This window comes from Phocoena phocoena, chromosome 18, assembly GCF_963924675.1.
Source record: "Phocoena phocoena chromosome 18, mPhoPho1.1, whole genome shotgun sequence".
NCBI lineage: Eukaryota > Metazoa > Chordata > Mammalia > Artiodactyla > Phocoenidae > Phocoena > Phocoena phocoena.
Genome location: NC_089236.1, coordinates 681,171 through 706,011, shown reverse-complemented (window position 1 = coordinate 706,011; position 24,841 = coordinate 681,171). Strand labels below are relative to the sequence as shown.

Genomic DNA, 24,841 nt, shown 5'->3' with positions numbered 1-24,841 from the left:
TTAATAACCACTATACCTTATTACAATGCATTAATACAGTATATATATATATCACATTTCAAAATTTTTAAAATATTTTGATAACTCTATTTGGAATAATTGGTTCTAGTTGTAATCATAGATATTTTATGCATTTAACAGCATGCTGAGAAACCATCTAACCATGTTACCAAGGGAGTCCAAAGCATAAAAATAGTGAAGAACCCTGTGGAGAGGGGGATAGTGATAAAACTTCAACAATGACATGCTATTATACTAATTTTTATACTAAGTGAAGATTAAGAGATAAATTCAAGTAAACCTTATACTTCTTTTATTCACTCAAGTTGACTCTCAGTCAACTGTATAACTCATTACATAGAAATTTTATATAGAAAGGACAGACAGGAAAATAGTAGGCAAAGATGTTAAAAAAGCTACTATGATAAATACGCTGATATACTCATGGAGGAAAAATATGGACACAATGAGGCCAGGAATAGAGGACATAAAAAAGACCCAGATGGAACCTCTAGAGATGACAAAGTCCAAGACAAAAAATACACCACATGGAACTAACAGTTGATTAGAAAAGATTAGTAAAACTAAAGACACATTACAAGGTCTCTAAAATGAAGCCAGAAGGAAAACAAGACTTTAAAAACCTCAATAAATAATAGAGCCACCGTGACCATGGGACAGGAGCAGGAACTCTAATACACCTGGAATTAGGGTCTCAGAAGAACAGAGGGAGAAACTGAAAAAAACTTGTTTTTAAATAATGGCTTATGATCCTGGACTGGATGCTATACAATTTTTTTCCCTCAATTTGCTATAACAGACATTAATGAACAAAATTTGAATAAGGTCTATAGGTTAATCAGTGGTATTATATCAATATAAAATTCCTTATTTTGATCACTGTACTACAATTATAATTATTCTTAATTGTATACATTTATTATTCAAGTCCTAATTTATTCATGTGGCTTAATGGGAACATAGATTTGGAAACATTTTTTGAAAAAAAGGATTTTTCCCCCCCTCTTTCAGGTAGGCACAAGAGAAGGACTCTTATATCCTATATTTAAATGCCCACTGGGGGCTTCCCTAGTGGAACAGTGGTTAAGAATCGCCTGCCAATGCAGGGGACACGGGTTCGAGCCCTGGTCCGGGAAGATTCCACATGCTGCGGAGCAACTAAGCCTGTGCGCCACAACTACTGAGCCCGTGCTCTAGAGCCCACGAGCCATAACTACTGAGCCCGCGTGCAACAACTACTGAAACCCGCACACCCTAGAGCCCACACTCTGCAACGAACAGAAGCCACCACAATGAGAAGCTCGTGCACCACAACAAAGAGTAGCCCCCCTTCGCCAAAACTAGAGAAAGCCCGTGCATAGCAACAAAGACCCAACACAGCTAGAAGTAAATAAATAAACAAATTTATTATTTTTTTAAATGCCCACTGAGGTCAAGGACTGTGCATTAAAAATCTATATCTTAGGGCTTCCCTGGTGGCGCAGTTGTTGGGAGTCCGCCTGCCAATGCAGGGGACACAGGTTCGCGCCCCGGTCCGGGAAGATCCCACATGCTGCGGAGGGGCTGGGCCCGTGAGCTATAGCCACTGAGCCTGTGCGTCCGGAGCCTGTGCTCTGCAATGGGAGAGGCCACAACGGTGAGAGGCCTGCGCACCACAAAAAAAAAAAAAAAAATCTATATCTTAAAATATATATATTTTTTTTTTTTTTTTTTTTGCGGTAGGCTCAGCAGCCATGACTCACGGGCCCAGCCACTCTGCGGCATCGGGGATCCTCCCGGACCGGGGCGCAAACCCGTGTCCCTTGCATCGGCAGGCAGACTGCCAACCACTGCGCCACCTGGGAAGCCCCTTAAAATAATTTTTAATAACATAAATACCTAAAAGCAAATGAGTGCACACAAGAAAACACATGTAAAATTTAGTGAAATGAGAAAGTTCGTTGGTCTTGAGATAAAGTAAGAAAATAATCATCATCTGACATATTTAAAGTCCATAAATGTTAATACACTTCAAAATGTACACGATTTTTCAGACACACAATAAAGGCAGTAGCAGAGCATGTCATGTCGAGGCCTTAACCCCAGCCACACTCCTGCTTACCTCAGGCTGCATTAAGAAAGAGTCCTGCATGTGATCACGAACCTCCTTCAGAAAGCTTGGATGGCTACCTACCTAAAAAAAGATTTTAAAAGGCTTTATAAAAAGATATAAAGAAAGGCTGCTAGATCGAAAGGTCAACAAGCAATCTATAAAAGTTGAGTCTTAATTACCTGTTTTGTGACTTACAACCTCGTTCCAACTTTTAAAAATGCCTATCTGTCCTACAGTGCCACTGACCAGCTTACAGAATATTATATATCATAACTTTATAATTATCCTATAGAAAAATAATAGTAACTAGATAAATAAAGAATTAAAAACAGACCCTTAGATTTGACTCACCTCTAAGTAGACCTTGCAAAAAAAAAAATCACATATTTCTCTTAGATGACAACGTATGCTAAATGTATTCAGTAAAATCTATTAATAATACATAAAACAGTATCTCGGCAGTTCCCTGGCAGTCCAGTGGTTAGCACACGGAGTTTTCACTGACGTGGCCCTGGGTTCAATCCCTGATCAGGGAACTAAGATCCCACAAGCCTTGCAGTGCGGCCAAAGCAAACAAACAAACAAAAACAAAAGAAAACTGATTTGGAAATTACACAGTTACAGTTTTCCTCATCTGCAAATGGGTTGTTTTGGAAACTCTTTTTAAAGCACATATAACAGCTTCCAGCACATAGAAATTTATATCCTTACTCTTTGCAGAAAGCATCCTGTTTTCCTTAAAAGTCAAAATACTATGCAAGAAAATGGAAAATAGTCTCCTAGAGTAATAGAAATAAAAACAAAAATAGGGGCTTCCCTAGAGGCGCAGTGGTTGAGAGTCCACCTGCCGATGCAGGGGACACAGGTTTGTGCCCCGGTCCAGGAGGATCCCATAGGCCGCGGAGCGGCTGGGCTCGTGAGCCATGGCCGCTGAGCCTGCGCGTCCAGAGCCTGTGCTCCACAACGAGAGAGGCCACAACAGTGAGAGGCCCACGTACCGCACAAAAAATAATAATAAAATAAAATAAACAAATGGGATTGAATTAAACTTAAAAGCTTTTGCACAGCAATGGAAACCATAAACAACACGAAAAGACAACCTACAGAATGGGAGAAAATATTTGGAAATGATGCAACCGACAAAGGATTAATCTCCAAAATATACAAACAGCTCATGCAGATCAATATGAAAAAAAAAAGTCAAAAATGGGCAGAAGATCTAAATAGATATTTGTTGAAAGAAGACATATAGATGGCTAAGAGGCACATGAAAAGATGCTCAACATCACTAATCATTAGAGAAATGCAAATCTAAACTACAATGAGGTGTCACCTCTGGCCAGTCAGCATGGCCATCACCAAGAAACCTACAAACAGTAAATGCTAGAGAGAGTGTGGAGAAAAGGGAACCTTTCTACACTGTGTGGGAATGTATTTGGTGCAGCCATTATGGAGAACAGTGAGGAGGTTCCTTAGAAAACTAAAAATAGAACTACCATGCGACCCAGCAATCCCACTCCTGGGCATCTATCTAGAGGAAACCATAATTTGAAAAGATACATGCACCCCAATGTTCACTGATGCACTATTTACAATAGCCAAGACATGGAAGTAACCTGAATGTCCATTGACAGAGGAATGGATAAAGAAGATGTGGTATATATACAATGGAATATTACTCAGCCATAAAAAGAATGGAATAATGCCATTTGCGGCAACATGGATGGACCTAGATAGAGATTATCACACTAAGTAAAGTCAGACAGAAAGACAAATATCATATGATATCCCTTATATGTGGAATTAAAAAAAAAAAAAAGATACAAATGAACTTATTTACAAAACAGAAATAGACTCACAGACATAGAACAAACTCATGGTTACCAAAGGGGAAAACGGGGGGAGGGGGTCAGGGATAAATTAGAAGCTTGAGATTAAAATATGCACACACCAGGCTTCCCCGGTGGCGCAGTGGTTGAGAGTCCGCCTGCTGATGCAGGAGACACGAGTTTGTGCCCCGGTCCAGGAAGATCCCACATGCCACGGAGCGGCTGGGCCCGTGAGCCATGGCCGCTGAGCCTGCGCGTCCGGAGCCTGTGCTCCGCAGCAGGAGAGGCCACAACAGCGAGAGGCCCGTGTACCGCAAAAAAATCAAAAAAATAAAATATGCACACACCACTATATGTAAAGTAGATAACCAACAAAGACCCACTGTACAGCACAGGGAACTACACTCAACAGCTTGTAATAATCTACAGTGGAAGAGAATATAAGAATATATAGATTTATGTGTACGTATAACCAAGTTACTTTGCTGTACACGTGAAACTAACACAACACTGTACATCAACTATATTTCAATAAAAATTTTTTAAAATTTTAAATAAAATTTTTTTTAAGAAAATGGAAAATACCAGAAGACAAGTGTTAAGCACTAGACAGTCCCCGCTGCCGGGGTCTAAATGATTAATCGCCTGTATCTGTATACTCCAGACACTAACTGGGCTACAGGGACAGGGATAAACAACAAGAGTGGCCAACTCAGATGTTAGAGACAAAAGGCTGGGGGTGGAAGAATGCGAGAGCAGGGACCAGAAAAATCACTGTACAGTTTTAGTTCCCAGGCTTTAGAAAAAGAAGACATTCACTAGAGCATCACTGCAGCGCTCTCCAAACGTGTCTGATTATGTCCCTTTATCAGTAACAACATACACACAGATTCCCTCTTATTTACTTAAAATTATGAACATATAGTATGAGAAATATAAAAACTATGACCACTAAAAAAAAAGATGAAACACTGCTTTGAAATAAGCTTTATTTTCTGATATTATGAAGAATACTTTCTGTATCCTCTGGAGCAGAATCATCCTGGTGCCAGTGGGGCTGCAGGAGCGCAGTAGCAGGCCCTCCCGGAGCCCAGAGGGGAGGGAGCCAGAGCCACAGAAGGAGACAGTCAAAAGATGCTCACACTGAAAGCACAGATACCCTAGGATTATGTGCCAAAGGTTTTAAAGCAGCCATGATAAAAATGCTTCAACAAGGGAAAAAAACCACAACAATTAAAAAATAGAAATGCTCATCAAAGAAATAGAAGGTCCAAATGGAAACTGCAGGACTGAAAACAGGGGCAAAAGTCCTATGCAGAAAAATTCCAAGTAACTATATACTCCACCTTAAAGGAGAGTGACTTTCTTCCAAACATTAAACAAGGAACGGGGGGCAGGGGGCGGCGGGGGCTTTCCGGTGGAGAATCCTGACACCACTTGAGCAAGGTGATCTACATCAACATCAACAGTCATAAGTCGTGTTGAGACATGTATCCTTGTTATGTGATGAAAACTGCAAAAGTGCAAAAGGCCAACACCTCTGTCATCTCCCTCCTAAACCCAGAGCCCGGTCTGTCTAGAGATGAAAGCAGAGGGGCCTTTTGCAATACACTTGACTCCTAAAAACTGTCAAGCTCGTCAAAGTCTGAGAAAATGTCACAGCCAAGAGGAGCCTAAGGTGACACAACTGCTGAATGTGATGTGGCATCCTGGATGGGATCCTGGAACAGGAAATGAACATTATTCAGATTTTCTTAATTTTTTCGTAAACTATGGACTTTACATACTAATTAATAATATTTCAATATGAGCTCACTAATTGTAACAAATTATCATACCAATTTAAGGTGTCAATACAGAGGGAAATGGTGCGGGGAGGGGCTCTCCCATGAGAACTCTGTATTATCTGATCAATGTTTCTGTAACACTGGAACTGTTCTAAACAAAATTAAGTATTAGTAAAATAAATAAATAACAACCACCAAAAATCCCAATGGATGGGACCAAGAGCAGAATGGAAAAGACAGAGGACAGGACCACGGAAGGGGAAAAGAGAAACTATCCAGTGTGAATATCAGAAATAACACAGCCTTGGAGGTAAAAATAAAGAAGAATAGAGCCTCAGGGACCTGCAGGACTGTAACTACAGTAATATAATAACTACATTATTAGAGTCCCGGAGGGAGAGGAAAAGAGGGCAGGGCTGAACGAGTGCTCAAAAGTCTGAAAACACTGCAAATTAGGCAAAAGACTAATTTCAGGGAGAAGAAGCTGAAAGAATCCTAGAATGGATAAACCACAAGAATCCCCACAATACGCCACAAATTTCTAAAAAAATGTTAACATCAAACAAAATAAACTTTAAGTCAAAAAACTAATATAAGAAACAAAACAAAACCATACTGGAAAAAGGGTAAATTCATCAAGAAGATATAACAACTATAAACTTTTTCACCAAATATCAGAGACCCAAAATATATTAAGCAAACATTGACAGAAGTGAAGGGAAAAACAGGCAATTCTACAGTAACAGCTGTAGAACTCAATACATACACCCATTTCAATAATGGACAGACCAGCCACACGGGATTTTGGCACTTATGTACAGGATCTGAATAACACTACAAGCCACTATGTTCTCCCCAAGTGCACATGAAACATTCTCAGGAAAAGTCCCAATAAATGTATAAAGACTGAAATCGCAGAGTATCTTTTCCAATCATAACAGAATGAAATAAAAAATGAATAACAAAAACAAAACTAGAAAATTTACAAACACAGGGATATAAAAACTACACACTCTTAACCAATGGGTCAAACAAGAAATCACAAGGGAAATTTTTCAATACTTAACAGATGAGTCAAGGCAAAACCAAAATATACCAAAAGTGACAGGATGCAGTGCAAACAGTGCTCAGAGGAAAAATTATAATTGCAAATACCTATTTTTGAAAAGAAGATCTAAATCGATAATATAACTTACACCTTAAAGAAACAGAAAAAGAGAGAAAGCTAAACCCAAGCCAGTAGAAGAAAGGAAATAATAGAGTGCAGAGAAATAACGAGTATGAAAATATAATCACTGAAACAAAAAGCTGGCCAATGAAGAGATCAAAAAAGTCAACAAACCTTTAGTTATACTAAGAAAAAAGACGCAAAGAACAAAACAGAGAAACGAAAGTAGGGACAATACTACAATATTCCCTAGGAAAGGACTGTGAGAAAATGCTATGAATAATTATACACCAACAACTGGATAACCTGGATGAAACAGAAATCCCTTAAAAAATGCAAACCAGGGGCTTCCCTGGTGGCACAGTGGTTGGGGGTCTGCCTGCCAAATGCAGGTGGCTCGGGTTCAAGCCCTGGTCTGGGAGGATCCCACATGACACAGAGCGGCCGGGCCCCTGCGCCACAGCTACTGAAGCCCATGCGCCTGGAGCCCGTGCTCCGCAGTGGGAGAGGCCACTGCAGTGAGAAGCCCGTGCGCCACAACGGGGACCCAACACAGCCAAAGGTAAAAAAAGAAATTAAATGAATAAATAAATACCTGGAGTGGAAACAGAAAATATCAACAGACCTGTAAGAAGTAAAGAGACTGAATCAGTCATCAAAAGCGTTGCAGCAAAGTAAAGCTAGGATCAAATGACTTCACTGGGACATTCCGCCAAACATTCAAAGAGGAGCTAACACAGATTCTTCTCAAACCCTCCCCAGGTCAGAACACGGTGGACACCTCCCACTCCTATTCCATTGGGCCCCCATTGCTCTGAATCCAAAGACAGACAGACATTACAGACAAATATCTCTTACAAATATACATACAAAAATCTAAAGGAAAGTATCAGTAAGGCAAATTCAGCAGCATATTAAAAATATTACACACCATAACCGAGTGGGGTTTATCCCAGTTATGTCAACGTAAAATAATCAATGTAATACACCACATGAACAGAATGAAGGTAAAAACCACATGATCATCTCAAATGATGAAGAAAAAGTTTCACAAACTTCAACACCCTTTTATGATAAAAGACAATCAACAAACTAGGAATAGAAAACCATCTCAACGTAACAAATGCCATATATGCACAACCCATAGCTAACAGCATACTCAAAGGAGAAAAGACACAAATCTTTCCCTCTAAGGTCAGGAACAAGAAAAGGATGCCTACTTTTGCCACTTCTATTCAACATGATAGTGAAAGTTCTAGCCAGAACAAGTTAGAAAAAGAAATAAAAGACATCTAAATTGGAAAGGAAGAAGTAAAACTATCACTACTGGAGATGAACTGACTATATAAAGAAAACCCAGGGACTTCCCTGGTGGTACAGTGGTTAAGAATCTGCCTGCCAATGCAGTGGGACACAGGGTAGAGCCCTGGTCCGGGAAGATCCCACATGCCAGGGTGCAACTAAGCCTGTGTACCACAACTACTGAGCCTGCGTCTAGAGCCTGAGAGCCACAACTACTGAGCCCACGTGCCATAACTACTGAAGCCTACGCACCTAGAGCCTGAGCTCTGCAACAAGAGAAGCCACTGCAATGAGAAGCCTGCACACCACAACGAAGAGTAGCCCCCGCTCACCGCAGCTAGAGAAAGCCCGCACGCAGCAACGAAAACCCAACGCAGCCAAAAATAAAAATAAATACATTTATAAAAAAAGGAAAAAAAAGAAAACCCCAAGGGGTCAACAATAAAGCTACCAGAGCTAATAAAGACCTAAGTAAATGAGAAAACATCCCATGTTCATACATAGGAAGCTTTGACATTGCAGAAATGTCAGTACTACCCAAAGCGATCTACAGAATCAATGCAATCACTATCAAAATTATAAAAGCCTTTTCTGCAGAAATGGAAAAGTCATACAAAACTAGAATGGGGTTAGAGTATCCAAACAGAAGAACAAAGTTGGAGGACTCATTTCCTGATTTCAAAACTTCCTACAAAGATGGTTATCAGAAATAAACCTACTCATCTATGGCCAATTAATATTTGACAAATATCACAAGACCAATTAACAGGGACTTCCCTGGTGGCCCAGTGGTTAAGACTCCAAGCCTCTACTGCAGAGGGCGCGGGTTTGATTCCTGGTCGGGGAACTAAGATCCCACATGCCACATGACGCAGCCAAAAAACTAAATAAATAAATGAAAAAGTAAAAAAATTAAAAACAACAACAAAAAAATCCACACAAGTCCAAAAACAGATGGTGCTGGGACAACTGGATTTCCACACACAAGAGAACGAAGTTGGATGCCTGCCTCACATCATCAACAAAATTAACTCAAAATGGACCAAAGACCTAAATATGTGTTAAAACCATAAAACTCTTAGAAGAAAGCATAGGGATAAACCACCTTGACCTTTGATTTGGTAACGAATTCTTAGATATGGTGCCAAAAACACAATCAACAAAAGAAAAGGAGGTAAACTGGCCTTCATTAAAATTAAAAAGTTTTCTGCAAATGACATTATCAAGAAAGTAAAATGAGGGACTCCCCTGGTGGTCCAGCGGTTAAGACTCTGTGCTCCCAATGCAGGGGGCCTGGGTTTGATCCCTGGTCAGGGAACTAGATGTCGCATGCCGCAACTAAGAGCCCACATGCCACAACTAAAGACCTGACACAGCCAAAAAAACAAATAAACATTTTAAAAAAACTATATATGACTTCTATAGGAAGTCATACAAATGGCCAAAAAGCACACGAAAACATACTCAACATCATTAGTCATTAGGGAAATGCAAGTCAAAACCACAAAGATATAGCACTCCACTCCTACTGTGATGTCTATGATAAAAAAAAAAATTTTAATGGAAAGTAACAAGTGTTGGCAAAGATGGACAGCAAATGGAACCCTCATGTATTGCTGGTAGGAATTTAAACTGATACAGTTGTTGTGGAAAACAGTTTAACCATTCTTCAAAAAGCTAAACATAGAATTACCCTATGACCCAACAATTCCACTCCTAGGTATACACCCACAAGAACTTTAAAACAGACCTCAAACTGATACTTATATGCTAATGTTCATTGCAGTATGATTCACAATAGTCAAAAGATGGAAACAACCCAAATGTCCATCATCAAATAAATAAGCAAAATGTATATGCATACAGTATTATTCAGCCATAAACAACAATGCTACAACATGGCTGAAACTCAAAACATTATGTTAAGCAAATAAACCAGACAAAAAGGACAGATATTGTATGACTCCACTTATATGAAATACCTAGAATCAGCAAATTCATCGACAGAAAGTAGATGAGAGATTACCAGGGTCAAGGGTGAAGGGGAGGATGAGGCGTTATTGGCTTCATTGTCACAGAGTTTCTGTTTGGGTCACGAAAAAGTTCTGGAAATAGAGGTAATGACTGCACAAATTATGACTGCAATTAATGCCACTCAATTGTATAGTTTAAAATGTTTAAAATTAGGAATATTATATTATATACACTTACCACAATTTTTTTTTAACATGAGTAGTTTTCACCCTTTTTAATGCTTTGGAATGGTTTAAATAACATTAAGGTTACCTAGTTCAAATCTGATGGAATTTCCCTGTAAAACCATCTGAGCCTATTTCATTTTGTGGGGTAGTTCTTTGATAACTATCTCTATTTCTTCTATGGAAATTTCTCTGCCTTATTCTATCTGCTCTGGAGTCAATTTAGGGAAATTATATTTTGATAGAAAATTACTCACTTGATCTAGGTTTTCAACATTTCTACATAGGGTTGTACAAAGTAGTCCCTTGTTGATTTTCTTCAATTTTCTCTGTTTTGATGGGTAAGTCCAACTTGTCATTTCTTATCTTTGTGAATCTGTGCATTTTTAAACCTCTGTTCCTGATTGACAATCGGTTTGTCTAGTTTTTCAAAGACTTGATTTCCTATAGAAGCAGCATTTTGAATTATTTTAGTACTATTTTTATATCCTAATTCATTAATTTCTACTTTTATCTTTTTTCTTGTCTTTTGCTTCAATTCATTTTCTTTTTACAACTTTGAGTTTAATAGTTAATTCATTTATGTTCATTTTTACTCATTTAAGTATATAAGGGTATGAATTTTCCTCTGAGCATTTTTATAAAGCAAATATAACACTGATATCTTAAAGACTGCACCAAAAAAAGGAAATTCAAGACTAATCTCACTTATGAATACCAATGGAAAAGTACTAAATATTAACAATTAGAAATAAAATTTAAAATACAATAATGATCTGGTATGGTTTATTCTAATAATGCAAGAATGTTTAGATGAATTAGGAAATCCATTAAAATAATTCACATATTAATAGATTTAAAGGGATGGGGAGGGACACCCCTGGTGGTCTAGTGGTAAAGAATCTGCACCTTCCAATAGAGGGGACACGAGTTCTACCCCAGGTGGGGGAACTAAGATCCCACATGCCACGAGGCAACTAAGCCCCCGTGCCACAACTACTGAGCTCGCATTCCTCAACAAGAGAGCCCATGTGCTGCAAACTACAGAGCCCACGCGCTCTGGAACCTGCACGGCACAACTAGAAAGAAGCCCACACGCTGCAACGAAATATCCCGCATGCCTCAAAGAAGATCCTACATGCCACAACTAAGACCTGATACAGCCAAAAAAATAAATAAATAAAGGTGTGGAGGGGGGAATCATACAATCACTGCCATAGACACCGAAAAGACCTTCAAAACTCAATTCTCATTTCTGATAAAACATTTAATGAAAGAAATCCATGGATTCTTCTTTAATGTGATAAAATATATTTACCAACTCTGAAGTTGGCATCTAATTTAATGAGGAAACACCAAAGGCACTACCACTGGGAAAAGAAAAAGGTACTTACTATTTCCACTCATTAAAAATTGTAGGGGGGGGCTTCCCTGGTGGCGCAGTGGTTGAGAATCTGCCTGCCGATGCAGGGGACGCGGGTTCGTGCCCCGGTCCAGGAAGATCCTACGTGCCACGGAGCGGCTGGGCCCGTGAGCCATGGCCGCTGAGCCTGTGCGTCCGGAGCCTGTGCTCGGCAGCGGGAGAGGCCACAACAGTGAGAGGCCCGCGTACCGCAAAAAAAAAAAAAAAAAAATTGTAGGGGTTTTCCCTGGGGGCGCAGTGGTTAAGAATCTGCCTGCCAATGCAGGGTACACGGGTTTGAGCCCTGGTCCGGGAAGATCCCACATGCCGCGGAGCAACTAAGCCTATGAGCCACAACTACTGAAGCCCACGTGCCTAGAGCCTGTGCTCCACAACAAGAGAGGCCCTGGCTCGCCACAACTAGAGAAAGCCCGCAAGCAGCAACAAGGACCAAACACAGCCAAAAATAAATAAAATTTTTTAAAAACTGTAGGAAATACCATCAGGCAAGACACGTGATGAAAAAAGGCAGGGTGCCGGTGGGGGGGGGGCGCAGGGGGGTGGATTTAAGCAAATGCCCAGGACACAGAGGATGAGTGCTGGGCCACGACTTTAACCCAGGGCAGCAAACTCTTACCAAACCTAGGTATCAGAAGATAACTAATGCAATGACATCACCAACATCAAACACCACATTGAGTTCTGGAGATTATAATTAATCTGATCCTTTCAATCACCGCAAAACCTTCCTTATGTTAACAAATCTGAACTATACCAGCACAATGCAAATCCCACGAAAGCAGGAACTGTCTACTGTACTTCCTATCAGACTATTTCAAGCAATTAGCACAGTACCTGCAACATAATAGTTGCTAAATAATTGTTTCATGAACAAATTACAGATGCATTTTGCTCATTAAAAGTCTGACTTAATGGGGGAAATACTAAGACAAACCAAAGCCCAAACAGAAAAATGGGTATAAGAGGTAAACAAACAGTTCACAGAAAAGGAAAGACAATGAGCTCTGAAATATGAAAAGCTAATCATCAGCATTCCTAATAAGAGAAATACAAATTTTACTAAACATACTGTTTTCACCAAACAGAATAAAGTGCTAAAAGTCCCTGCTGGAGAGGCTACGGAGAAACGGGCACTTCCACATACACTGCTGAAAGGCATGCAAACTGGTCCACCTCTAACAGAGGCAATTTAACAGTATCTAACAAACTAACATGTGCACGTACCTCTGGCTGAGCAATCCTGCTTCTAAGAATCTACCCTGAAACAACATCTCCACAGAGTCAAGGATATATACAGGGAGACCTTGTCGTAGTGCCTTTTTTACAGACTGGAGGTCTGTGGCAACCCTGCGTCGAGCAACTTCATCAGCGCCATTTTCCCAACAGCATCTGCTCACCTCGTGTCTCTGTATCACATTTTGGTAATTCTTGCGACATTTCAAACTTTTTCATTATTACTCTATTTGTTACGGTGATCTCTTGGTATAATCAGTGATCTTGGAATGCTACTACTATGATTCACTGAGGCTCAGATGACGGTTAATATTTTTTTAATTAAGGTGTGTACACTGTTTAGACACAGTGCTATTGCACACCTAATAGTAAACATAACTTATGTGCACGAGAAACCAAAAACTTCCCATGACTCGCTCTACTACGACATTCGCTCCACTGCACTGGTCTGGAACTGAACCCGCAAGACCTCGGGGTTGTTCCTGCACAGGTTACTCATCATCTGTCATCTGCAGCGGCAAACCACGAAATAACCCAAACACCACCGACAGCAAAGTGACCAAATAAACAACAGTCAGCCCCGTACTGTCTTGTATATGGTTAACCACTAGCTCTCGGGAGGTAAAAGTAAGCACCATATTTATTGTAGCATCTACCATGAGACTCTCCCCACCGTGGCTAATTTCAGGCCACCAACATAAAACTAAACATGAAATTGGGAAGAGATACACAGAAGCACACCATTATGTATAATATTTCCATCTCACAAATAATGTAAATAACCTCAAGAGCACAGGTAATACTGAAATGTAATAAGATAATTAGGAAGTGGTACATTTTAAGTATTTATTTTCTTTGTCTTCAATATTGTGTCTCCCCCCACCTCAAATGAGTATCTTGAAGCCCTAACCGCAACAAGACTGTATTTGGGATAGGGCCTTTAAGGGGGGTGGTTAGGGTTGAATGAAGCCCTACAGGTTAGGTCCAAGAAGACAGACCAGGACACTCTCTCCTTCTGAGCACAAAGGAAAGACCAAGTGAAGACACAGCAAGAAGGAGGTTAGCTACAAGCCTGGAGGAGTGGCCTCACCAGAAACCACCCCAGAAAGGCACCTTGATCTTAAGATTTTAAGTCTCAAGAACTGTGAGAAAATAAATTCTTGGTTGTCTGAGCCCTTCAGTATTTTGTTACAGCAGCCCCAGCAGACTAATACAAAGATAATTTACGTGTAAGTTTCTATAACTTAATTTTTTAATAATGGGTGTTTTAACAACTGGCTCACAGAATTCCTGAAAATTTAACTCAGCCGTAAAAGGAATAAGGAAGAATAAGGAATATACTCACAGGGAATGATTCCAAGATACAAATGCAGGGTGCAGTACAGTACATACAGTATGCTGCCTTTTGTACAGATGAAAGAGAAACTACAAATACATTATTCCCTTACTTCTTCAGAAAGAAAACAAAATAGTAAGAATTAAGGGAATGGTATGTATAAAGGAGAAGTAGGAACCAAGAGAAGAAAGAAATGGGAGCTAGACTGCTCTGACTTTTGAAACCACAGGTATATACTAAAAAATAAACTAAGCTAAGTCAAAGACCTTAAATTTTAAATTAACAATCAAATGGAAATAAAATAATCACTCCTATGCTAAGCATCAACAATTTGAAAAACCATATTTACGACCCCTCTCCACCACCCAAAAAAGGAATCACTTTGGTAAGCATTTACCTTTCTATGTAAAATCACAAACTTATTTCCAATAACCTACATGTATTTCAGTATTCACTTGAGATTGGTTATCTCTACGATGTTAAGACAACAATGGAATTAAATGAGACTTCAAGACAAATCTGGTTAATTAATGCTGTTAGAGTGAAACTATTATAGCAATTTAAAAGCACTTTCAAAACAACGGTTGATTCTGATCAGATCACGAATTACCTGCTTGTATTCACTGACACAACTCTGGCAGCAAAATCTCTTCTGCTGACCATCAATGACCAAGACATTGTTCCCAGCACCTTTGCTGGGCAAGTACTCCCCACACTGCTCACAGCAATTCATTATTAGACCATTGGCCATTCTGTATCTATTAAAGCAGTGGTCACTGCACAGCTTATGAGTCATATTTTTAAAGCTAACTTCATGGCGAATCTAAAAGAAAAACAAGCAAAATTTTAAAAAACAAATTAATATATGACACGTAGCTAAGTAACAAGGTGCTCCAATAGAAAGAAAATGCCTCAGTTTTTCTGTGTAAAGCTTGTTTAGGGAAAAGGCAAGACAAAGTACATTTCATTCTTCTTTCAACTTTTTTATACACACATATATACGGTGCAAGGCAGAGAGGACCACCAGGGTCATCGTACAAACTTCTCTAGACGTATCTAAAAGTGACAGGAAACAACCCAGTTTGGGCAGTGTTAGTATAAAACTTCCAAACAGATTGGAAATCTTTAGATAAATCTAAAAGGAAATTATTTAAATATAAGTACACTGCTGTACAACAGGGAGGAGAGGACTAACATTATAAATAATTCAAATGAAGCATGTATGCACAGATTTCTTTTTATTTCATCAAATGCAAAAACCGTAATACATTTTTAACGAAGTCCTCAAAAACATCCCCTCCGCTCGTTCCGCTTCTTAAGCAAGATCGTTTGCTGGCTCTCACGTGCAGTCAGCCTATTTAAACACTATGGGTTTTCTGTGAGTGCTCCAACCTCAGGAAATAAGTCAATTGATGTTATATTTCAATTTTTTTGTAAATCATTCTCCCCATGGGAGAATGGGATTACATAATGGGATATTTATAAGATAGGTTTTATATACCCTCACTTTTAAGGAAATACATACTGATGAAAGATTATGTCAAAACAGTTAAAAGTCAAAAATATTCCCATTAGTTAGAACTAAATGATAAAGCACAAAAACACAAACCTCTGTTAGTTTACCACAAATTGTACATCTTGATTTATTCAGCGCTCCTTTAGTAGGATTCTGTTTGTCTTCATAAAGAGACAGACAAGATGTACTACAGAATTCCTGGAAGGATTCGCTCGAATCCACTTGGGCAACAATGGTTCCTTTCATTGTAGTTATATCTCTGAAAAATACGAGGAGCAGCAAAGTCAAACTCTACTTTAAAATAAATCAAAGAGTAATAACTGACATTTTTAATTTCCATAGACTAAAACCCATTTTTAGATTCATTAACTCACTTTTACTATTTAAAAACTCTTGGCAATAAAATATGAACACAGAAGATTGAGAAGCAATACTATTAAACCCTAGCCACTACTCAATTTATCTTCAAGCTCCTTAACAAGGCTTTCAGATATTGGAACCACTTAAAAAAAAAACAACAAAACTGTTGTTATTTACATGGAGTTTAATGTCAAGGCCTAATTTACTGAGGTATAAATTTACAATACCTATTCAATTTCCCTCTCGTGGGTAAGTAGAAAGCATGAGGTACCTAGGTCACAGGAATATGGAGAGGATAAGTGAACTTAAATACATCCCATAACCCAAAAGAACCCCACCTACCATTCTATACAGCTTTCAACTACAATTAGAAATGTTAGGAAATGACAATATTGGTGACCGTTGAAGTTTTCCTTTAATTCTGAAGTTCCAGGTCTTATATTGCTGTATGCAAGTCTACTACTGTAAAGCAACCAAAAAACTGTATAACAACTGTTCCAATATTTGAATTTACTAAACCTATACAGAGCACTCAGCCTTTTCCAGTTCTAATGTCTAAAAATATCTTTACAAACTTGGGCTGCTTCAAGAGATGGTACAGAAAAGCTACCTGTTTAACCTTGCACACACATACCATACATATTCGGCTCATTTTTAACTAGTGAGACCAGACCTAAAAAATGGCAGAAGAGGATCCTGTCGCTCCAAGGCTGTCAAAAAAAAGGTACCTGAGTCTTGAAGAGGTGAGGATTAACATGACAACATTCAAGACAAACATAAATAAATGCATATAATATCCAAAGAGTTGCCAATTTGTAATAATCTTAACACGAAGGTAGTCCAAATTTTGACCTATTTTAGTACGAAACTGGCCACACATAAATTGCTTAACACTTTTGTCTGGCTAGAACTAAATTCCCATAATTAACCATGTAAACCAGCATGTATGAACTAAATTCTCATAATTAACCATGTAAACCAGCATGTATGAACTAAATTCTCATAATTAACCATGTAAACCAGCATGTATGAACTAAATTCTCATAATTAACCATGTAAACCAGCATGTATGAACTAAATTCTCATAATTAACCATGTAAACCAGCATGTATGTACTAAATTCTCATAATTAACCATGTAAACCAGCATGTATGTATTTTTACGAATTCAAGTCCAATGGCGATTACAGACAAAATTCATTATAAGGGCCTAGTATCTAAATCAACCCCAAAGCCTATCCAAATAGGAAGGCCTTTAATCCTAAGCCACCTCAGCTTGAGAGAGAACACTCCAAAGCCATTACAAATTTGAGTTTGGCTTTAATATTCAAACAAGCTTACAAATTTTTAAAACATAGTAATTCACCTCTAAAACAATTTTTCTCACATTTTATACCACCAATATTCAACCATAAGGAAATATACTGGAAGGTAAACCTTACTTTTTACACATAACACAAAGTTTCTTTGGAGCAGGCTTGTGAGAGAAGGAAGAGAGGCAGGTGGTGGAACAGAAGAGGTGAGCTGATCCTTTTCGCTGATAAGCTGTCTGTCCCTTCTGTAAAGGCTTTTTGCAGTTTGCACAAGTGACTTTAACTGGTTTAGTGGGCTGCTGTTGGGCAGAAGGCTGGAAAATCTGTTTAGGAAGAGAGGCCACTGGTGATAAGGAATCCACCCCTGGCTGTTTCTGATTTCGGGGAAATGATGCTGACTGGGAGATCCAAGAATCTAAAAAAACAAACCAAAACAAAAACACATACACTGAAATTTATATCAGAGACACAGTTTTAACTTCCCATTCTGTCCAAGTTTCAGACATCGATAAGGCGCAGTATAGCAGAGCGGTCAAGGGCACAAACTTTGGAGTCAGAATTGATGGCTGACATTCAGGCCCCATTACCTACTAGACTGGGAAGTTACTAACCCTGTGCCTAACTCTTCTCTAAACTGGAAATGGTAACTTTAAATGAGATAGTACATGGTTTATAAACCACAATCACTGGCACATATGCAGCACTAAAAAATATTAGCCATTAGTTACTAAACAGGAAGAATTTACAAAATATTACTTTAAGCGAGGAACACATACATCAACATATATAAATAATAAAATCTTTACCAACCAGAACCTTTGACAAATACAATATAGCTCGGATTGCGCTTCCCTGGTGGCACAGTGGTTGAGAGTCCACCTGCCGACGCAGGGGACGCAGGTTCGTGCCCCGGTCCGGGAAGATCCCACATGCCGCGGAGCGGCTGGGCCCGTGAGCCATGGCCGCTGAGCCTGCGCATCCAGAGCCTGTGCTCCGCAACGGGAGAGGCCACAACAGTGAGGGGCCCGCGTACCGCAAAAAGAAAAGAAAAAAAAAATACAATACAGCTCGGATAAAGTTTACAAATGACTATATTCAAAACATCTTTCTAGGGACGTCCCTGGTGGTCCAGCGGTTAAGACTCCACGCTTCCAATGCGAGAGGTTCAGGTTCGATCCCTGGTCGGAAAACTAAGATCCCCACATGCCACGTGGTGCAGCCAAAAAATTTTTTTTTTTTTTTTTTTTTTTGCGGTACGCGGGCCTCTCACTGTTGTGGCCTCTGCCGTTGCGGAGCACAGGCTCCGGACGCGCGGGCTCAGCAGCCATGGCTCACGGGCCCAGCCGCTCCGCGGCATGTGGGATCTTCCTGGACCGGGGCATGAACCCATGTCCCCTGCATCGGCAGGCGGATCCTCAACCACTGCGCCACCAGGGAAAGCCCCAAAAAATTTTTTAAAAAACCTTTCTAAGAACAGCTTTTCCACATACATGTTTCATTTCATGGCTTCTAAGTATACCACATAATAGCAAAGAAATTAGAGTGTTACACAGAAGTGGTGATGTTAAGCCAACGTCCAGTGACCGATGAGACATCCCGTTGCTCTACCGCTGCCAGCAGCACAGCTTCAACGGCACAGCATTAAGGCCTGGGGAACCGACCGCCAGGGTGCTAAGTTCTCCCTCCTCTTCTTAGTAAGCTTCTTTGGGACTTAGCAGGATGTCTCCAGCTCACCATACTACTTACTGTTACACAGACTCACACTACAATACCAATACACCATAATGTTTTTTCATTTTGAAACTTTTCATGCTACCACTTCTATTATAATTTCTACTACTTTGGTCTCTTGTAATACTTTTCCTTTCTAGTTTCTTCTGAAATTTGTATTTCCATACAAAAAAGATGCCCTTTCATATGAGAAACAATGTATAAATATATCCAGAGTATGAGGAAATTTCTTTACTACCAAAACCTTGAAGAGGGCAATTTCCTGGTTCTGACCCAGTCCATCAACCTAATGGTTTCAAGGGGCTACATATACTGCTATTCAAATTCTACTTTACGCCACAACCCCTCCAAATAAATATATGTTCTATACACAGAGTAAACAGAGTACCTTCTGGAATCCTGTTATCCTGCTATTATCAGGGTAACTGACCTGTTTTAATAAAGAGGTAAAAATACTAAGGAACACCAAGAAAGCAAATCACTGAAACAAACTGGCAATTCCATATTATGAAGGGCCTTCAATCAAAAATTATATTTGAGGACGTCCCTGGTGGCGCAGTGGTTAAAAATCCACCTGCCAATGCAGGGGACACGGGTTCGATCCCTGGTCCAGGAAGATCCCACATACTGCGGAGCAACTAAGCCCGTGCACCACAACTACTGAGCCTGCACTCTAGAGCCTGCGAGCCACAACTACTGAGCCCGCATGCCATAACTACTGAAGCCCATGTGCCTAGAGCCTGTGCTCTGCAACGAGAAGCCACCGCAATGAGAAGTCCACTCACCGCAATGAAGAGTAGCCCCTGCTCACTGCAATTAGAGAAAAGCCCCTGCACAGCAACGAAGACCCAATGCAGCCAAAAATAAATAAATAAATAATTTTTTAAAAAATTTATATTTGAATACATGTTAGAAGTAATAGCTTTTGCAACATAAATAGTGGCTCCTTAGGATTTTCAATCCTGCAGGCTTGTCATTTGAATATATACTTAAAGGAACCTAGTTAGGGACTTCCCTGGTGGTCCAGTGGGTAAGACTCCCTGATCCCAATGCAGGGAGCCTGGGTTTGATCCCTGGTTGGGGAACTAGATCCCACATGCATGCCACAGCTAAGAGTCCGCATGCCTCAACTAAATATACCACGTGCCACAACTAACACCCGGCAGAGCCAGAATAAATAAATAATTTTTTTTTTTTTTAAAAAGGAACCTAGTTAAACCTAAAGGCATCTATCTATTAACTTGATTTTGAAAAATGGCAATTATTCTCAATTTCGTGCTAGGCCCTGTATAAATAATGCAATGGCTCCTTTTATCTATGCTTCAGTTCTTACATTCCCCTACTTTCAAATTTTCACCTCCTCCAATATCAAAATACTTCTAGGAATGGAAGAGACCTAATCATTCTCTACTTTATACAATGGACACTAAGGGACAGAGGTTAATTTGCCCAAGTCACCATTGGTCTGAGAGCCAGTATAAACAGCCAAGATGTTATAATTCTCTATGACAAACAAAGACAGCACAAACAGGAGCTAATCCATAAACTCAGGAGCAAGAGGTGTATCTGTCTGGTTTCCTGATGCATACTTTACATTCCCTGTGTTAAGAGTTTGTGTGAACAGGAACACAATTCTTATAATAAATGTGCTTTGACCCAGCAATAGTCCTCAGGTACTACATTATCCCGACATACATGGATAAGAATATTCTTAAGAGTTATTTAAGTAGTAAAAACTGTAAGTGAACTAAATAGAGAATTAACAAAATCAAACATATACTCTTGATATGGTCAAAAGTTCAAGATTATTGTTAGGTATTTAAAGGAGCAGGAGAAAGGGAAAGTTTGCAAAGCTATACCTCTATTGCAATCTCAGGTTGGAATTAAATGTACCATATTCTCAACAGTAAGCCTGAACATTATGTTCTTTTTCATACACTTATGTTTTTAATATACTTATAAGAAAGACAAAATAGCTATTTTGAAACTACTTTGACTATTATCATGTCTTAAACTTTTATGTGAGCTAGAAGGAAAGACCCTCTAATACACAGCTGATAGCAGTATAAATTGGTAAAAACTTTCCAGAAGGCCGTATGACAATGTATTTCCACAACTTAAAAATGTTCATACGACGTCACATACACATATATGCATACGATGACCTACCAACAGATATATATAAATACATACGGGGGAAAGGATCTTGGAAGACATTAGGAATTTTCAAAACTGAGTAATAAGAAACATATTTCTTTCAAAATCACTACAAAGCAGAAAATTTTTACAACCAAAACTCTTTGGAGGGATGGGAGTAGTGATAGTCTTTGGCCCAGTAACTTCACTTCTAGAATATACTCTAAGAAATAATCAGAAATTTGAAAAAAAAAAAAAAAAAGTTCATCATAGACCGACAAGAGCAAAAAAGGGAAACGATGTAAAAACCAAATATGGGAATGGTATAACCAAATCCATTGTGCAGTCATTAAAACTTCTGTGTATAAATAATTTTAATTGTTTGAGAAAATACAGAGTAATATTAAATGGGGGGAAACAGGAAGCAAAATTATGAAGAACTGCACTTCAACCAAGTTAATACAAAGGAAAAACACTGAAAGACAACCACTCAAAGCATTAACAACAGTGGTAACCTTTCTTCATCATTTTTTAATTATGGATTTTCCAAACATTCTTCAATAATTACACATTACTCTCATAACCAAAAGAATAGTAAGTATGAAAGGAAAAACTAGCATTTCACAGAACATTCTACACGGCCTAGCTTTCAGTCATTCCTTATTATTCTCCACAATCCTAGGGTGATAAAGCTGCTAATGAGCCTACAACGATGAAGCCCGAGAAGGACAGAGAGAAGGTACGTGGGAGACAGGCAGGCCATACAGAGGCCTGGGGCAGACACAGACACAGTCAGGAAAAGCCACAGAGCTCTTCTCACAGCTTCCACAGAGCAAAGATGCCTGCAGAAAATGTTTTCAAGTAGTCAAGAAATTTACCAATCTTTAAATATAAGAAAAAATAACAAAGTGCTAATAAGTAAAAATCATAATCAGATAGGCAGTCAAAATTATAAACACAGGGAAAGTAAAAACAAATCTAAATGCAATTATACAACATATTGCTCTTTACATGTGCTATTTATCTTTTTGTTCTCTTTTTACACATAAAAACAATACTATTAAAAATACACTAGCATAGGGCTTCCCTGGTGGCACAGTGGTTGAGAGTCCGCCTGCCAACGCAGGGGACGCGGGTTCGAGCCCTGGTCCAGGAGGATCCCACATGCTGCAGAGCAACTAAGCCCGTGCGCCACAACTACTGAAGCCCTTGTGCCTAGAGCCCATGCTCCACAATGAGAGAAGCCACCACAATGAGGCCCGCGCACCACACCAGAGTGCCCCCACTCGCTGCAACTGGAGAGGGCCCTTGTGCAGCCAAAAATAAATGAATTAGAAAAAATACACGAGCATAACGTCAGTATGTGACAGATAAGATGCCAAATTATTAGACTTTAGTGGTGGTGAATATAAAGAGTATTTTGTTTTACTTCCTTTAGACATGAATTCATCTGATTTTCTAATTATCTACAGAGAAATACTATATACATGGTTTTACATCTCTTATTAGTTAAAATTTCAAACTTAAAAGTCAATAGAATTAATATATCTTACATGAATAAACTAACCAAAGTAGCACCAATTACTATAATAAAAAAAAAGAATCCACCAGTGCAAAATCCCTTCCACGGGGCAGAAGCCCCCTCCAAGCTTACCAGGATTGTGATGAGCTGCAGACTCTCCGTTCTGAAATACGTCTCCTGCCACATTCATTCTACCAGGATTAAAAGGTCCTACTGCAGTCTTGGTCTGTGAAGTTAAAGACGGGGTGTATGTTTGCATATTAACACCAAAGTTACTCGACTGCAGTCCGTTAGAGACATCTCCCAAGCTGGTATTCTGCAGTGATGTTACGTGTGTGATCATTAGGTTCATATCTCGCCCGTCAGTATTTTCTAATTGGCCATCACTCACAGAGCTGACACCTGTTTCTAAGGTCGTAACATTAGCAATCTGAATTTCAGAGTCTGGTTCTGTGGTGATACCACTATTACCCATTCCTGCATTTACCTTACTTCTTGAAAAACTGGAAGTGGAGAAATCCACATCATTGGTTCTGTTTTTAGACTCGGGTGGTCTCCGTTCAATAAAATTGGAGGAATTTTTCTCTTGCCCTTGATTTGTTTCCATGTCCTCTTCATCATCGATGACAATTGTCTCACTTACACTTCCCTTCTGAGAAGCCAATTCTTTTGAGGAAGGAAGAATTTTGGAATCATTTCCTTGTAGCTCTTCATTTTTCGATGACGTAAATGTTATGGTTCTTTGATCGGCTACCACTGGTGCAGAAGGCGGAGGAGGTTGTACAGGTTCGATAAACACAACATCATCATCATCTTCCACTGATGAGTTCTGAAATTTACTAGATCTATTCACTAAAGGGTTAGGTGGCCCACTAAATGAATTTCCTACGTCCGTGAGGCTAGCTGCCATGGCCGTCCTCCCCAGCAGAACAGGAGTCTCATCAGTCAATTCTAATCCTCCTGATGAACCTGTGTCCATGCCAAAGAACCTGTTAAGGAGATGGAAAAAAATTTTTTTTACAAATGTCACTGTATGGCTTTTGATGTTATTCTAATTCAAAAAATTTCTTAAAGGTACTTTTACTTTCTTTCTTACTCTAAATGAAAGTCATTCTTATCTAATATCCAGGAAAATTTTTATATGCATTCTGTGATCTTCTCTCATTCACTAATCATTTCATAAAGTTTACATGTGAACTTCTTGCAATATAAAAAGAAAGGTAATTATCGAATTTTCAGTAAGAATATGCAGTATGTTCCCATCTCTACCACCTCCTTTCCACCACTGCTTACCCTATAATTTTAACACTGAAAACACAGATAAATCCTTCTACACACATGTGAACAAAAATATAACTAAAATCTGATCATAAAAATCTCTTCTCTATATCTATCCCATTTATCTACTGTATTAAATAAAATGACATGATTTAATCCCTAATTTCCCTTATCTTTTTTTTTTAATCCACTGTTCTCATATTCCCTGGCTCCCACAGCTGTATGATTAAATCCTTCTGAGAATCTGAAATCTTTCTTGACCCCATCTAGAAAGCTTAAATCCCCATCTGCCATGTCCTTTATATCCATGTATCAGGCTGAATAATGGCCCCAAAGAAATCAGATACTAATCCCTGGAAGCTGTAAATGTTACCTCGGATGGAAAGGGGGTCTTTGCAGAGATGATTATGGTTAAGGACTTAAAAATGAGATTACCTGGGCAGGCCCTACCTGCATCTTAAGTGGCCTCATCAACAGAGGTGGAAGGAGATTCCAGGCAACGTAAGCACAGAGGTGCCCGGAGGAGATGAAAGTGATGTAGCCAAGGAATGTTGGCAGCACCAGAACTTAAAGGAAGCAGGGAGTGAGCCCTCCCCC

At 39.3% G+C, this 24,841-nt stretch overlaps 1 protein-coding gene across 3 annotated transcripts in view; it reads right to left on the bottom strand.

Moving 5' to 3' along the window:
* Positions 1 to 23,948, bottom strand: part of LOC136137438 (zinc finger MYM-type protein 2) — a 62,876-nt gene extending 38,928 nt beyond the window's left edge. For 2 of the 3 annotated variants that reach the window (XM_065895787.1, XM_065895788.1), the window contains exons 1-5: positions 23,099 to 23,945; positions 17,707 to 17,992; positions 15,999 to 16,164; positions 15,000 to 15,212; positions 2,123 to 2,194 (exon numbers count right to left, since the gene is read on the bottom strand). In XM_065895787.1, the coding sequence (XP_065751859.1) occupies positions 2,123 to 2,194; positions 15,000 to 15,212; positions 15,999 to 16,164; positions 17,707 to 17,992; positions 23,099 to 23,945 (1,584 nt within the window). Of the gene's footprint in view, positions 1 to 2,122; positions 2,195 to 14,999; positions 15,213 to 15,998; positions 16,165 to 17,706; positions 17,993 to 23,098 lie in introns of all 3 variants that reach the window. The other variant, XM_065895789.1, reaches the window with a different exon arrangement.
* Between the last annotated feature and the right edge of the window lie 893 nt (positions 23,949 to 24,841).